General features: G+C 37.4%; 1 protein-coding gene across 1 annotated transcript in view; it reads right to left on the bottom strand.

The window, feature by feature from the left end:
* orc3 (origin recognition complex, subunit 3) overlaps positions 1 to 17,245 on the bottom strand; it is a 117,556-nt gene that overhangs the window by 28,029 nt on the left and 72,282 nt on the right. Inside the window, exons 11-14 of the mRNA XM_028797530.2 lie at positions 14,857 to 14,920; positions 11,663 to 11,779; positions 11,446 to 11,525; positions 6,126 to 6,259 (exon numbers count right to left, since the gene is read on the bottom strand). Of these exons, the coding sequence (XP_028653363.2) occupies positions 6,126 to 6,259; positions 11,446 to 11,525; positions 11,663 to 11,779; positions 14,857 to 14,920 (395 nt within the window). The remainder of the gene's footprint in view (positions 1 to 6,125; positions 6,260 to 11,445; positions 11,526 to 11,662; positions 11,780 to 14,856; positions 14,921 to 17,245) is intronic.

Below are 17,245 nucleotides of genomic sequence, written 5' to 3'. Positions count from 1 at the left end.
CTCAGGACAGGCAGCAGAATCAAGATTTATTGTATGGTGCAAATACAGACTCACTAGATGACAATGACAATGCGAGTACAGCCATAGGCATATCTTACATTTATTACAATTCTTATCATACCGTACAAGCCATTATTCATCCTCACCTGACTCCTGTCATTTCACTGCTCTAATCTTGCCTCTAATTAATTCCACCAATATTTCTTAGCTGAGGGGGTGTTAAACATGTCTCTGTCCATCATTTCTGTTTGACAAGGCCTATCCTTTCTCCCTACTATCTCACTAGCTACTATTATTTACAGCCAAAGAGTTCACATTCTCTGTCTAAGTGAGGACTCATCCTATCTCAGCTATCATGCAAGTCTAATCTTTGGCTTATGAACTATTGGTGGTTTCTAGGTCATATATAACTATAAAAATATGTAGGCATAAGTCTTTTTAATCCTAACTCTTACATCTTAATGCTTAGTAAAATATAGTATTTACTTTTCTCATGTGCTTATAATACTTGGTTACCAATGTCAAGAATACATTTTTCTCTAAAGCATACCTACATTTTTACTATATTAGGGGAACAGTAATATGGCAATAATAATAATACATAAATACACAAATTTCAATTTACTTTTACATAAATGAATATTACACAAAGGCATTTTTGCTGCATACTGACATTTCATTGCAGATTAAACAGGCATAATGTAAAAAGGAAAGGCCTGTCATACAGTTATTTAGCCAACTATCCTAGTTAAAATCTTGGAGTTATCTGACACCAACTGTAATATTTTAACAAAATTTTAGCTTTTCCTTGGGGACAAATAAAGTATAATTCATCTATCTATCTAACATTCTTGCAGCTACTACATTTTTCTTCAGTCTTCAAAAAACTTACTACATTTTGTATTTCTGGCTTCTTTATGACCATGGACCATAAGCATACCAGAATACCTAAGAGGGACCATAGTCAACACCAGAACATTCTCAGTCACACCGGCCCATATTTGCATCATCAAGTGAAAAAAGGCAACATGTACAGTATGTAATAGAAAAACCATGTTAACTTTGGGAAAACTATTAAAGAAATAATATCCAAAATAGCACATATTGCTAGACCAAATAGATTATTACCAATATATATAATTTTAAAAATGATTATTCAAAACAAATGATGCTAAATAGCACAAAGGCTTTGCTGTCACTATAGTCTTGGTTCTAGTTACACTCTTACTTATATTGCAACAGTTCAAGACCAATATGTATTATGAAATAACAACTTTTAATTAATAAATAATACTAGAACATACTTTATATTTAAAAAAATAAAAATTTCCTTTTTTTAGTATCTAGTCAGAGTCTTAACAGTGATGCACATGGCAAAGGTCAGCAATCTGTCTTGAAGAGTTCTTTTTATATCATGGAAGTTATTCTTTATATAGAGGACTTATTTTTCACATATAGGAACTTATTCTTTATAGAGAATGTTGTAAACAAAGAATACCAACATCTTACATTTCCCATTTATAAGATAAGTTTTTTGTTAATTATTTTTACAGTGATGAAGAGTTAATAGTTTTACTTGCATAAAATTGCTTATCTTGAAAACTAGATATCTACTTAGCCAGCCTTTCATGAAAAATAACATTAAAAGACAAAAAAAAAAAAAACAAGGAAAGGTCCAATGGCATAATTAATTGTTACATTAGTTTCTTTAGCCATTTTTCCTCCATCTGCACAAATGGCACTCTACTTCTCCAGCCTATCAAAGCTTTCAATTACTGGTAGGTACAGTATATTAACAAATACGAAAGATCCACATTTCAGATAAATAAAGTATAATTTCTGAAGCAGTGGCCTGGGTGTGAGGAACAGAAGTTGCCTCACATTTGCCCTTAAACACATTGCAACTTACATACATTGGCAGCACGTATAGGGTAAGTCAAATTTCAGGTAATTAATATAGTACCAGGACTACCAACGTAAAAACAGATCTTTGCTTGTTTAGCTTAAGAAACAAAAAGAAACAGGTTCACTTGCTGAAAAGCAAGTAATCAGATACTGTCACTGTGTGGACCTCAATCCTCAAATATGTTTAAGATATGCACAGTGGATGAGTGGGCAAGAAGATTAAGTAAATCATTTAACCTAGATAAGCTTTACAAGTGAAAAATCACTCCTTTCCTTTCATATAGTGCAGAGTTTTGTAATTAATGTAATTCAATTGCTGGTTGAATTGGTTTAAATCAAACCTTTAATTATGAATAATATCCTCATTACCACTTAATCATGCTCATTGTTAATGGGCAGGGAAACTATCCTGGCAGTAGAGGGCACAGAGTGGGAGCAAACCCCGAACAGTGTGACAGTCCATTGAAAGACCCACAATTTCACTCAAACAGAACAAATGTGGAATCACCAATCACCTTAACATGTATGTACAGTATTTGGGGAAAGTGTAAGAGAAAAACAAATTAAAAAAAACAAACAAAAAAAAACAGGTATGAGATTCAAACCAAGGACATTTAATTTGTCAGACGGCAGTGGTCATGAATGCACAAATTTATGAAAAAATTCTCTGCATATGCATTAAAATTCTCCAGAGATCAGGAGGTCTGTTATTATGATATCAGTACAGATAAGTTGAAAGAGGAATGCAACTATGAATGCAATCGATCAACTGAAATGATTTCTACTCAGTTACACTAGAGCTCACTGCACCTCCTGCTGGAAAGTTTTTTTGACTTTTGCAGATTTTGTAATAATATAACTACATCTATTTATGCAAAAATCTGGTCTAGAAGGAGCTGTATTTATGTCAAGCTGTGCACCATCTGTAAAATGCTTATGACTGTAATTGTCACCTCTAATATTGTAAGCTTTTTACTTTTTAACAATAGAATCATTTATTTGGAATGAGTCTTTTTCTCAATCTGTTTTAATTAAGGAAACGTAATAATTTAGAAGCTGAACTTAATCACAGAGCAAGTGAAACAGCATTTCACAAACACAATTCTAATTTTTTTTTGTGCTTGGGGCAGACACAATAAAATACTATAAATGCTTGAGCTTTCACATCACAATTACAACGTACACAATAAATAAACGCAAGTTAAATGCAATAAGGGAGGGAAAAATATCTGTATTTTGATTCAAGCCATGGTCTTCATTGTGGATTCATCTTATCCTGCTGGCTGAAAAAAAAGGGATAATCTTACTAATGATTCTTTTAAAAACTTATGCTACTTTCCATTGCCTTTTCCACAACCAGGGCACAACGTCTTTGGAGGGTCTGGTAAACACACCTTGGTGAGTAACAGAAATGAAAGATAACATTCTAAAACTAACAAGATTCATTTAATGTTCTGAAATGGAAACCTCTGTTTAAAGCAAGATATTTGCATTTATTGGGCTTCTGAAAAACCTGTTGTGCTACAAATGAGACATTTATTGGATGACATGCAACTGTAATTTCTAAAAAATATTATGTTTTATAGCAAATCATAAAAAACAGGCTATACATTACACATTAAATTTTAATGCAGTGAATATTTACTACAGATGCTTCTTATAAAATAAGTGTCAAATTGAAACAGAGATTAAATATGTGGTCTGTGCTTCTTATAGTTTTACTTACTCCACCAGCTTTTATTTATTTTTTATTTTTTTTACCTAGATCAGTCAGGATTGCAATGTTACATACGGTATCTGCATATCTCAGAATATAATGTAAGTGATAATGTATATTTGACTCAAGATACAGCTGTAAATGTAGATAATTTATTTAAACAGAACAGTGCAATTATGAAAAAGAAAAAAATTAATTTGTTTAAAATTGCATATCAGGGTATAAGCATTTTGGAAAGTAAGACATCTTTGCAGTGCAGAATTAATTCTTAATTTGCTGCAGTGGAGGAGGCTAAATGAATGATAGATACTTTCTACTGCTAACATGAAGCTAGTTGTTAAATAAATTTGTGTCTATTTGATAGTGAAGGCAGACACATGCAGTCAATTACTCAAGAAGCCTTTCAGGAAGTCCAATCTTGACTTGCTCCATAACACAATGAAAATTTAATTACAGTAATCCCTCGCTATATCGCGCTTCGCCTTTCGCGGCTTCACTCCATCGCGAATTTTATATGTAAGCATATTTAAATATATTGCGGATTTTTTGCTGGTTCGCGGATTTCTGCGGACAATAGGTCTTTTAATTTCTGGTACATGCTTCCTCAGTTGGTTTGCCCAGTTGATTTCATACAAGGGACGCTATTGGCAGATGGCTGAGAAGCTACCCAACTTACTTTTCTCTGTCTCTCTTGCGCTGACTTTCTCTGATCCTGACGTAGGGGGATTGAGCAGGGGGGCTGTTCGCACACCTAGACGATACGTCTAAAAATGCTGAAAGATTATCTTCACGTTGCTATCTTTTGTGCAGCTGCTTCCTGAAATGACACGCTGCACGGTGCTTCGCATACTTAAAAGCTCGAAGGGCACGTATTGATTTTTGCTTGAAAAACAAACTCTGTCTCTCTCTCTCTCTCTCTCTCTTTGTCTGCTCCTGACGGAGGGGGTATGAGCTGCCGCCTTCAACAGCTTTGTGCCGCGGTGCTTCGCATACTTAAAAGCCAAACAGCCCTATTGATTTGTTTGCTTTTCTCTATCTCTGTGACTTTATATGCTCCTGACGGGCACTCCTTTGAAGAGGAAGATATGTTTGCATTCTTTTAATTGTGAGACGGAACTGTCATCTCTGTCTTGTCATGGAGCACAGTTTAAACTTTTGAAAAAGAGACAAATGTTTCTTTGCAGTGTTTGAATAATGTTCCTGTCTCTCTACAACCTCCTGTGTTTCTGCGCAAATCTGTGACCCAAGCATGACAATATAAAAATAACCATATAAACATATGGTTTCTACTTCGCGGATTTTCTTATTTCACGGGTGGCTCTGGAACGCAACCCCCGTGATGGAGGAGGGATTACTGTATTCCCAGATATCACACCTAACAGCTATAGAGGTCATGTCACTAAGTCCAGTAAAATGACAGCAAACCTGATTCACTTTTAAACGAGACAAAGATTTATAAAAAAAAGATCAGAGCTTTGTAATATATAACCAAATTTAAAGCAGGAAAAAAATTCTTGATAAATCAACACTAACCCCAGTAAAACAGAATGCTCCCAAAGAATTTATAATGTACAGTATAAGAAAAAAGTGTGAAAGCAGTTCTGTTTTGAAAAGTCTAACATCTTAAAGTATGTATTTTAAAAAAGCAGAATAAAAAAAAACACCTGTGAAAATTGTACTATGAAAGTGTAGAAGTGGCTGGGGTATTTCCTTGGAGATGTACAGAATACAATGTCCCATTGAAATTCTGAACATGTAGATTTCAGTGGGGTCCACATCAACAGAAGCTCCTTTTTTCATGTGAATACCTCATGATTGTTAATGTGGAATAGTGTGATATAATTAGCAATACTTTTGTGTTTTATTATTTTAGTCCACCACGCTGCAAACTAGGTGTGCAGCCAATTTATCACAATAGTTCAAGGAAGTGTAGCAGGGGTGCCAAACCAGTACTAGAAACTGAATAATAAAAACAGTATTTTGATGGTTATGTTAATCTGATTTTATACAGATTAGTTTAAGAAAGCGTGAAATTAACCTTAGCGTTCATTAACAGGCAATCAACCCTAACATTCCATGACGGTTCTGGAGTTGAGAGCACATAATAACATATGGGCACACATATATTTGATACATTCTCCTGCATAATGAAATTATGGATCACGGGGTGTAAGAAACACAGTGCAGGAAATAACCCTGGACCTGGGTACCAGTCAGTTCCTGGGCATGCTCATGCACACTCAAACAGGGACCAATTCATTTACCAGTTAACCTAACCTGCACACCACAGGGGGTATTGGAGAAAAAATAGAATGTCTCAACCAAAACTCCTGACACAGGAAAACATGCAGCCTCTACACAGGTAGCAACTGGATGCAGGATTTGATTAATGATGATGACGACAATGACAACATCACTCCAATTTTGGTAAAAAATCTTGCATTAAAAAAAAAAGAGTTTTTTTATTTTATAAAATCAGTACATTCTGTTTTATGGAACTTACTGTCCAACTCCTGAAACAGCTTGACAAATGTTTCCAGCTTTTCCTGCACCTCATTAATAACTTTCCCCTTACCATATGTTAATATTTCTAAGCATTTATTAAAGCCAGTCAAAAGCTCATCTTTTGCCATTAGCCTGGAGAGAAAGATAAAGCAAAAGAGACAGAAAAATTAGATGGTGATACAAATGTATTCACTTTAGAACAGAATAACAATGAATGCCATTTTAAAAACAATACAAAGGACTATTCAGTTTTTTTTTCCCCAAAATAAGACACAACAAAATATTTATAAGATGCTGAACATTTGTTTTGCAACTCCTAAAGCAGCAATGCACTAGCAGTACTCACGTCTACATGAATTATTATACTCTGAGAAATATGTACAATGTGAGGAAAAAAGACAAAATCAGTAAAGTATAAGTGATAAATACAGCTGTATATCAAACGTAGTTTTAAGTGATGCATACTAAACCACATTTTTATCAGTAACTAGAAAACCACAACTGTCTTTTTTACATTTTGAAATGTACAAAGTAATAAAATATTAACTTGCACCTACCAGTACAGGCATGCTGCACAGAAGTGTTGGATTTCACACTAACAACTGAGGTCTTGAAGACCAACAGTAAAATATGCTTCAAATTAAAACAGCTAAGAAGCAGAGGACAAGTTGACATTTTTCTTCTTAAAATGCTGAAATTTGATTTTTTTATGGAAACAATATTACATTTTGAAAAACTGGTACTAGCAAATCAAACTGATTAACTTCTTTTAGAATATATTAGGTACCACCTTCCTCAATGAGTATGTTTGATGAAAAATACAAATTATTAAAAATTGAAGGAATGAATATGAAAACAATTTTGGAAATGAACATTGTCCTTAAGTATCATACAAATTTTAAAAACGTACACTTTCTTTATAAATGTTTGCTGTGGTTAAATTCTAAATAATTTAAGGAATCAAAAGTGTAATCATACTCATAGCATGGATGTAATGCACATTTTTGCCTGTCAATTAGTTGATGTTGAAAAGGCCGATTTTCGACTTGCTGCTCTAGCCCACAGACAAATGGAGAGTAGAAAAATGTGGTTGCCCTATTTCACAAAATTATAAATATTTAAAGGCATTCCAATATAGCACAGAAGCAGATACAATATTTAAATAAATTATGTAAAATGACCATAACATCTTACAATTTGATAAGCATTAGCATAAAAATATATTTAATGTAGATGAGAACAAACTATTCATTGCATCAGTTAATTGTCAACACCTTTCACAGATGTTCCACCTACAAAATGCCTAAAATACCCAAGTGACATTTTCAAATATAAAATTACATAAGTGTATATGCATATTTAGCTGCGTCTATTTAATCTGTATAAACAGCATAATACAAGAACAAAATTACATTCTGCAAATATACTTTTTATAAGTAACCTTGAAAACAAACCTTAACCTTATATGTTAATGATTTAATTGATTTCATTTAATTCAATTAATTAAATTAATGTACAGTAATTACATTAATTTAATACAATTATTTAATTAACTCCATCCATCCTCTTCCGCTTATCCGAGATCGGGTCGCGGGAGCAGCAGCTTGAGCAGAGATGCCCAGACTTCCCTCTCCCTGGCCACTTCTTCTAGCTCTTCCGGGAGAATCTCAAGGCGTTCCCAGGGCCTCCTACCGGTTAGACATGCCTGGAACACCTCACCAGGGAGGCATCCTGATCAGATGCCCAAGCCACCTCATCGGACTCCTCTCGATGCGGAGGAGCTGCGGCTCTACTCTGAGTCCCTCCCGGATGACTGAGCTTCTCACCCTATCTTTAAGGTAAAGCCCAGACACCTTACGGAGGAAACTCATTTCAGCCGCTTGTATTCGCGATCTCGTTCTTTCGGTCACTACCCATAGCTCATGACCATAGGTGAGGGTAGGAACGTAGATCGACTGGTAAATTGAGAGCTTTGCCTTGCGGCTCAGCTCCTTTTTCACCACGACAGTCCGATGCAGAGCCCGCATCACTGCGGATGCCGCACCGATCCACCTGTCGATCTCACGCTCCATTCTTCCCTCACTCTTTCAGAGTACCTTCCACAGGATTCCACCGAGGGACACGGTCGAACGCCTTTTCCAAGTCCACAAAACACATGTAGACTGGTTGGGCAAACTCCCATGCACCCTCCAGGACCTTGCTAAGGGTGTAGAGCTGGTCCACTGTTCCACGACCAGGACGAAAACCACACTGTTCCTCCTGAATCCGAGGTTCGACTATCTGACAGACCCTCCTCTCCAGGACCCCCGAATAGACTTTTCCAGGGAGTCTGAGGAGTGTGATCCCTCTGTAGTTGGAACACACCCTCCGGTCCCCCTTCTTAAAGAGGGGGACCACCCCGGTCTGCCAATCCAGAGGCACTGTCCCTGATGTCCATGCAATGTTGTAGAGGCGTGTCAACCAAGACAGTCCTACAACATCCAGAGCCTTGAGGAACTCCGGGCGTATCTCATCCACCCCCAGGGCCCTGCCACCAAGGAGTTTTTTGACCACCTCGGTGACCTCAGTCCCACAGATGGGGGAGCCCACCTCCGAGTCCCAAGGCTCTGCTTCCTCATTTGAAGGCATCTTAGTGGGATTGAGGAGGTCTTCAAAGTACCCCCACTGACCAACAACGTCCTGAGTCAAGGTCAGCAGTGCACCATCCCCACCATATACAGTGCTGACACTGCACTGCTTCCCCCTCCTGAAACTATGGATGGTGGACCAGAATCTCCTCGAAGCCGTCTGAAAGTCGTTCTCCATGGCCTCCCCAAACTCCTCCCATGCCCGAGTTTTTGCCTCAGCAACCACCAAAGCCGCATTCCGCTTGGCCTGCCGGTACCTATCAGCTGCCACCAGAGTCCCACAGGACAAAAAGGTCCTGTAGGACTCCTTCTTCAGCTTGACGGCATCCCTCACTGCCGGTGTCCACCAATGGATTCGGGGATTGCCGCCATGACAGGCACCGACCACCTTACAACCACAGCTCCGGTCAGCCGCCTCAACGATAGAGGCGCGGAACATGGCCCATTCGGACTCAATGTCCCCCACCTCCCTCAGGATGTGGTCGAAGTTCTGCCAGAGGTGGGAGTTGAAGCTACTTCTCACAGGGGACTCTGACAGACGTTCCCTGCAGACCCTCACAACACGTTTGGGCCTACCAGACCTGACCGGCATCCTCCCCCACCATCGCAGCCTACTCACCACCAGGTGGTGATCAGTTGACAGCTCCACCCCTCTCTTCACTCGAGTGTCCAAGACATGTGGCCGCAGGTCCGACGACACGACCACAAAGTCGATCATCAAACTGAGGCCTAGGGTGTCCTGGTGCCAAGTGCATATATGAACACCCCTATGCTTGAACATGGTGTTCGTTATGGACAATCCATGACGAGCACAGAAGTCCAATAACAAAACACTGCTTGGGTTCAGATCGGGGGTGCCATTCCTCCCAATCACGCCCTTCCAGGTCTCACTGTTATTGCCCACGTGAGCATTGAAGTCTCCCAGCAGAACGAGGGAGTCTCCAGAAGGTATGCCTCTAGCACCCCCTCCAGGGACTCCAAAAAGGGTGGGTACTCCAGACTGCTGTTCGGCGCATATGCACAAACAACAGTTAGGACTTGTCCCCCCACCCGAAGGCGGAGGGAGGCTACCCTCTCGTCCACCAGGGTAAACCCCAATGAACAGGCTCCAAGTTGGGGGGCAATAAGTATGCCCACACCCGCTCGGCGCATCTCACTGGGGGCAACTCCAGAGTGGTAGAGAGTCCAGCCCCTCTCAAGGAGATTGGTTCCAGAGTCCAAGCTGTGTGTCAAGGTGAGCCCGACTATATCTTGCCGGAACCTCTCGACCTCACGCACTAGCTCAGGCTCCTTCCCCTTCAGAGAGGTGACATTCCACGTCCCAAGAGCCAGCTTCTGTAGCCAAGGATCAGACCGCCTACCTTCGGCCACCACCCAACTCACACTGCACCCGACCTCCTTGGCCCCTCCTATAGGTGGTGAGCCCATGGGAAGGGTTTAATTAACTCGTATTTAATTAATTTTGTTTTTACGAACACAAACATGGCAAGTTTTGGAATATTACTGTTGCTTTCTGGAAATACTAAAAGAATGACAGCAGTATTACGTTTTAGCTCTTTACATTCCTTTGTTCAAAATAAAAAAAGGGAGACATTGCTTATGATTCTAAATTGATATTTAACCCTCAAGACTGGATCATGACATAAAACTTCGTACTATTTTGTGCATATATACTGTATTATTACTTCACATAACTGGACAATAGAACTACTGGGATACAGCTTAAATAAACCAGCACAAAGTACCAGCTCTGGCATTGTTGTTATTGTTAAATCATATCTTCATAAGTCCTTTTGGATTTATGAAAACAAAGCACTCCGTCAACAGTTGACGCTACCTATCAAACACTGCAATTAAAAACAACAAATGCTCAAAATGACAAAACTCCTAAAACAAAAGCCACCTATTAGATGAAATAAAATGCTAAATTGGCCATTGGAGTTTGTTAATAAATACCACACATGTGGGAAAACACACAGTATTCACTCCAAATAGGAACCTGAAATGTTTTGAAAAAGTTTAGAGCAACTGGTACTGATTATATAATAACAGAAACTAATTCAAAACGATGTGTACCTAACAGAGCCATTCCGGAAAAATGAAAATATAACAGGAGGAAAAAATATCCATATGGGGAAAAAACAGTGGCATTAAAAGAGAGGTAAATAATTTCATTAATTTAAATCTTAAACAAAACTAAAAAAAATAATCAGAAAACATTCTGTTTCACAACGTAATATTATATGAGGAACTGAACCATATTTTACCACGATTTCTACTTAACCTGCAATTGCTTTGTCCTGGGTATGACGTTAATCTGCATCCAGCCCTGCATGCAGGCCCTCCAACCTGCAGGGAAAAACCTGGGGGTTGGTGGCAGAATTGGCACTCTAGCCACCATAAAAAACCTCACACTTGTTCCATTCCATCTGAACTAGTGTGGTGCTGAGGTGTCACCCGTTGCATGGCTGCACTCGGGTCCTAACCTGGGGTCATGAGTTGGTTTGTCATGTGGTGGGTGGACAAACCACCCACCTGTGAGCAGTTCCTCCAATCAAAATTTAACTTCAACTATTTATATAAAATAAATTCATATTAAATAAAATATTCATGCACATAAAAAACCCTAGTTGTATGTAGTAATGAAAAACTTTACTAGTAATTACAGATAGATTATCTGCACATAATCACCTCAATAACTGAAAAGCAGATTTATATTCCTCAGTTTCCCATACATTCCTCTCCAAGCACATACTGTGCAACTCTCTGATCTGAAAACAAAAACAGGACATGACAAAAGATGAAGCACCAGCTGAACAAATTCCTGAAAATATGGAGCATGATCCTTATCCTCCATGACACAGCTACCATACAACAACATTATTACTAATTTAAGATGACTGCTTACCTGTTTGCCTAAAGGGTACTTAGGGAGGGACGAAGTCAAAATATGCAGGCACCTCAAAACTGGATAATAATTCTTATGGTACAAATGGAGTTGTTTTAGTAGTTGCTGAACCACCTCCTATGAAGAATAAAAGATTGAAAATTTTAAAGGCTTAAAAATTTCCACTAATGAAAGTCTTCTTGTTAGTGGCAACATTAACTCCTCTTTAAATCACTAAAACACTTTACAAAACAGAAAAAGCCTATCACAAAACTCATCACCAGACAGAAAGGTGTAACGGAATTTAACATAAATAAAAATAAAGCAGGGAGACACTGGAAACAGTTCATAGCCAACACAGCAAAGATGGAAGATATAAATAAACTACATTTACAAAAGTGCTTATTGACAGAAATAATCTGTCATAGCTAGCATTGGCACAGGGACATACAAATCTGTATCAAACTAATCAAATACAGGAATGGTAGTTCTAAAATGTAAGAGACTAAACAGGGGCTTTAGGTAGGCTGAAAGGTTCAGGGATACTCAGAGAGATACACAGATAAGGAGTCATACAGCTGAAGCATATGGGTTTGAAAAATGGTAAAGCCATCACCAAACACAAATCAAACTGTATGAATGTAAAAGGTTTATGTGTATACTCTGGTTGTTGAATTCTTTTTTTAAAAGGTAAGAAATTAGCTCCACTCAAAATTAATATTTTTTTTGTATATTACTTACAATATGTACTTGTAGTGATGGAGATGAAAAAAAATGGAATGTTTTTACAAAAAATGATGTTATAGTAGAACCCAGTGGTGTCCAGTTCTGTACGATGGCAAATGATGTGGAAAATGTCAGTTGGGGGGAAAAAAAAATCTCATGCTACTCGTGTCTCATAATTCACATATCACCAATCCAGCTGATGCTCAAAACATGCAAAACACTCATGTTTTTTGCAATACTATTTTTAAACACATAGAGTGCTCCATAAACCAGAAGCACATTCTATAAATATTGCACTTTTGAATGTGGTGATGTATTCCTTTTAAGGTTTTTCTTTACCAAACAATACTTTTCTTTGATTAGTAAAAGCAACTTTTGACCTGTTCTTTGTTCTACTACGACAATACCTCTGAACGTGGGTTACAGGATAGGGTGAGGATGAATCTGTATCCAAGCTGCTTTCTTTCCCAACAAAAAATTTATTAACATTTGAAATAGGAGTGAAAACTTGAGATAGCGTAGGTGCATTACTCAAATTTTAAAAACTTTGTATTAATATTTGCAGAGCGAAGCGAGCAGGGCAAAGCCTCCTAGTCCAATAAAATATAAAGCATTGCTAAAATCTACTAAGAAACATAAACATTATTAGTTCAACTATCTATCTGTCTGCTCAATTATCCTCTCAATTCAGGTTTGTTGGAAGCCAGAGCCTATCTTGTCAGCACAGGTCACAAATCAATATTATTCCATTACAGGCCTATGTATGTATAACTCCACTATTCAAAAAGTTACTTATTATTAAATGTTATGAATTACAAACATTGTGTTACTTTTTCTTCTTTTGTATGAAAAACTGCACATTTCACTGGCCACCATTTGTTTTTCCTGTAAATCCTAAGCCCAGAGCCAGTTCATGCCAATATTTTGATGTGTGCAAGGAAACAAATTGCACCTTCATATGCTGAAAATAGGAAAAATTGTTTTCATTTTTTTTTTTCCCCAAGTGACGAGTTGCACATAGTATGAGCTGGCGACATTTTATCAGGCAAACAAGCAGCTTCAGTGCCAGTTACAGAGGAGCTGATAAAAAAGGCAAGCCTTTTAAAGATGCATAAGAATTACAACTAACTCGCAACGGCAAGCGAGCTATCTAAAAAAGCAATGTACAAGACCAATAAGGCATCAGTGAGCACAGCTTCAGCCCGGCGTTTCAAAATGAATTAAGTCAATCGTAATGATATTTAAAAGAGAACATTGTATTACAGTTTCTGAGCAATTTAACATACAGGTGATCTGCGTATAATTTAAACTGACAATGAGAGCTTCTGAAATGTACCCAAGATAAGCAAGAGTGATATCACAGTACAAATTTCTCTAACTTTCATTTGCAAAGACTGCCCAAAGATTGATTCCTGGGAGCACTCCTGATTGCCAGATTAAAAAAATCTGCAATCCAATGGATTGTTTCAAAACAATTCTTTCAGAGAGGACTTTTGAATTGATGATGGTGTAGACAAACAGTTATGCAGAACATTTTTTATTCTCCCTATGAGTTATCAACTAATTTCCATTTCATTACTTTTCAGCCACCTACAAAAAAAGAAGAATAAACTGGCCTATGTAGTCTGTAGCAACTGGGAATAAAAACAGAGTTACAGTGCAGCACATATGCGAACATAGCAAATTACTAATGCATTGAATGGTTTATACACTTTAAAATTTGGTAGTTGTAAGCTTTCCCCAGTTTCACTAATAAAACAATATTTTGAATCTTACAAAAAAAAAAAAAAAAAACGAGTTTTCTGAAGAAGAAGGAAAAAAAAAATAAAAAAATCGACCAACAGCCATAAAAGTGGGAAAAAAATTAGCCTTCAAAGAGTTCACTAACAAAAATATATTTTTCACCACAGAGGTACAGTTTTGTCATTAATGAAAAATGTACATTTTTCACATTGTTTCATTTCTTACTTCATTCTCTTAGTGCTAATTAACAAATGTAATTGAGGTTCTCGGCATGCAGCACATCTTGATGTGGTGTTAAATTAGGAAAAATTAATGGAAAGGCCTCCAAACTAAATGTCAACCAAATGAGTTAAAGCTGCAAAGCAGAAAGTAACAAAAAGGTGCATTTTCTTTATGCAGAAAATTATGGGGCATATACAGTAATACTCCCTTTGCATATTGTCAACAATAAAAAGGTACATGAAAACATCACACAGACAAAATGAAATTTAAGCACTGGTGGTGTGGTATGTTTTACTAGTCTGCAGCTAAGTAGTAATGAACCTACACTGTTCTAGAGGGAAGGAGGAACAGAGGCAGATTCAAACTTCTGTTTAATTTACCAAATAAAAGTCAAACTGAATTTTCTGGCAAGGTTTCAATACAAACATTGTAAAAGTGAAGATATGTCAACTAAAAACAGTTCTGTCAATAAAACAACATATTTTCAAATTGTAGAAGAAGTCAATCATAATAAAAAAAATCACCTTCAGGTGGTGGTCATCAGTCAGCAATTTCACCTGTTCATCTGGCTCCTGATTTTCAACATACCTTTAATAAAAAAAAGAATAATCCCACAAATTAGATACAATTCATACTGTTATGGACATTTAAACAAAGCACCTAAGACACATAAATGTTTCCGGAGTGCAAATTATATTTTTCAGACTATTTGGTCTTCTAATTTCTTCTCTAACAAAGACCTACAGACACTTCAACTCTTAATATATAGGCCCTGTTCCTGTACAATATCGCCCTTCCTTGCCAGGCAACCACTTCCATCACAAAATATATATACAAATTAATTTAATTATGTTTAGTAATTACACACTCAAAAATCCATTATTAATCTTTTTATTCTTGTATAATCAGGTAATTTAAATGTAAAATGTTCAAAATTCCAACCCAAATCCTAACGAAAAGCTGTACATTTAAAAGTGAGCTTTTATTCCTTTCTAATTGCATATTAATTGACAATGTCTCTAATATATCTATTTACTGAAATACTCTGTTATAAAGCAAGCTACCAAGGTTGTCAGTTGATTTAGTGCCATAACCAATACTAAAATGTTTTTCTCTTACGAGTGAGCAAAATGATAATTTGGTATTTACAGAGAATAAAAGGCCAAATTACATCTCTATTTGCTTTCTTTATGAAAAAGTCTGTGTTTTTACATACTGCCTGGCATTTGATCTTAAATTTTAACTTTCCTTTACAATCCTCACTTTTCTTTGTTGATTTTTGCCAATAATTAATATTTTTAATGCTTTGGGATATACTGAAAAGTCAAACAAATTAAAACAATGTACAACTTAAAGGCTAAACTAAAAATTATACCCAGCTAAAGGTCTTTAAGATACTGTCAGTGTTAATGCTATTATCATGAATATTTGCTTTATAAATCATTGGGTCCAGACCTCTGGTACCCCCCTTATGTGGTTCAGGTACACTAGGGCCGTTCTTAGCAGTTTAGGGGCCCTACACAGTTCAGAAATGCAGGCCCCGGATGCTGAGCTCAGGAAGGTGTTCTAATAAAACGTCCAGAAAAGGCCTTAGATGACCAGTAGGCCTACATGTACGCTTGTGTGTATGCAGAGTGGTAAAATATTGATTTTGTTCTGGATCTGGTAAAGGCCAGTAATATAGGGATATTTCATGATTTTATGGGGATCTCTCTGAATGAATCCAAAACAAATCTCTAAAATTAACGTTTGCTATAGTGCATTTGGCAGAGTTACGACAGCGTGACAATATTATTAAGGATTTAGGTGAAGATTGCAATTTGGATAATAAATTACCATTGTTAATAAGACTAAGAGATGCACTGAACTGAATTTCCTGGAACTGGCACAGACAGCTGCAGTGCCAGGGGCCCCAGACCCACAGCCCGACCAAAAAAAAAAAAGAAAAAATTGTAAGTCGGGTCGGGGCCAGGCCAGGGGCCCCCCTCACAGTCAGTGCCCTACGCGGATGTGAAGTTCGCGTATGCCTAAGAACATCCCTGGGTACACACAACCCCACCTTTTTAACTTGCCTTAAATATATATATTTTAGAATATCGTTGGTTTTTGCTGACAGTATCATAACTTCAGGTAAGCAATAGTATTGGGACAAGTGTCTGCTGGGTATTATGTTATTAGTCAGGACTTTTTGTGACTGTACACACAAAATGACTTGTGAATGTCTGTCTGTCTTTGGATTTCATAGGTTTATATAAACATGAAAACAAGAGAAATAGCCATGTAAAAATTATACTGGATTTCTTTAACCAGTGGATTCTGAGACATAAAATTATTGAACTTTAGCATAGGACTTGGACATAGAAAGAAAAAAAAAAAACCAACAATACAGGATATCTTAAAAGCAAATAAACAAAACCCCTGGTGTGCTACGCTATTGGTGACAACAACAGTAGATCACATAAGGAAGGCAAATCTGAATGATGACATAAATAATTTACTACAAAGGAAAAGTCTCGAACAACTACAGCTAAAGCTACAAATACCTCTATAGCACCACTATAGCGTGCTGAGGTGCAAGTTTCAGTATCTATTAGGCTTTTTCCCATTGCAGGAACTTTTTTCAGGAACCAGGGACTTTTTAGAAGCTCATGAACTTTTGTAGCATTCTCATTGCAGGAGCTGGAGCCATTTGTAGTTCCAGGTAAGTAGTTCCTGGTACCTTTTTAGCTCCTAATCAACCTGGAAGTATTGTGGTGTTGCTCATGCCAGCTGGTTGACCAGAAGCACTGGTGCCAACTGACAAATCTGTTAGTAGTAGTAGATGAAGATGGAGCACCACACTTCGCACTGGATCACTATGTATAGCCGCCTCCATTATGCACCATGCCATGCACCGCACTGAAGCTGTAAGTC

Source organism: Erpetoichthys calabaricus, chromosome 3 (assembly GCF_900747795.2).
Source record: "Erpetoichthys calabaricus chromosome 3, fErpCal1.3, whole genome shotgun sequence".
Taxonomy (NCBI): domain Eukaryota; kingdom Metazoa; phylum Chordata; class Cladistia; order Polypteriformes; family Polypteridae; genus Erpetoichthys; species Erpetoichthys calabaricus.
This window is presented reverse-complemented; position numbering and strand designations above follow the sequence as displayed.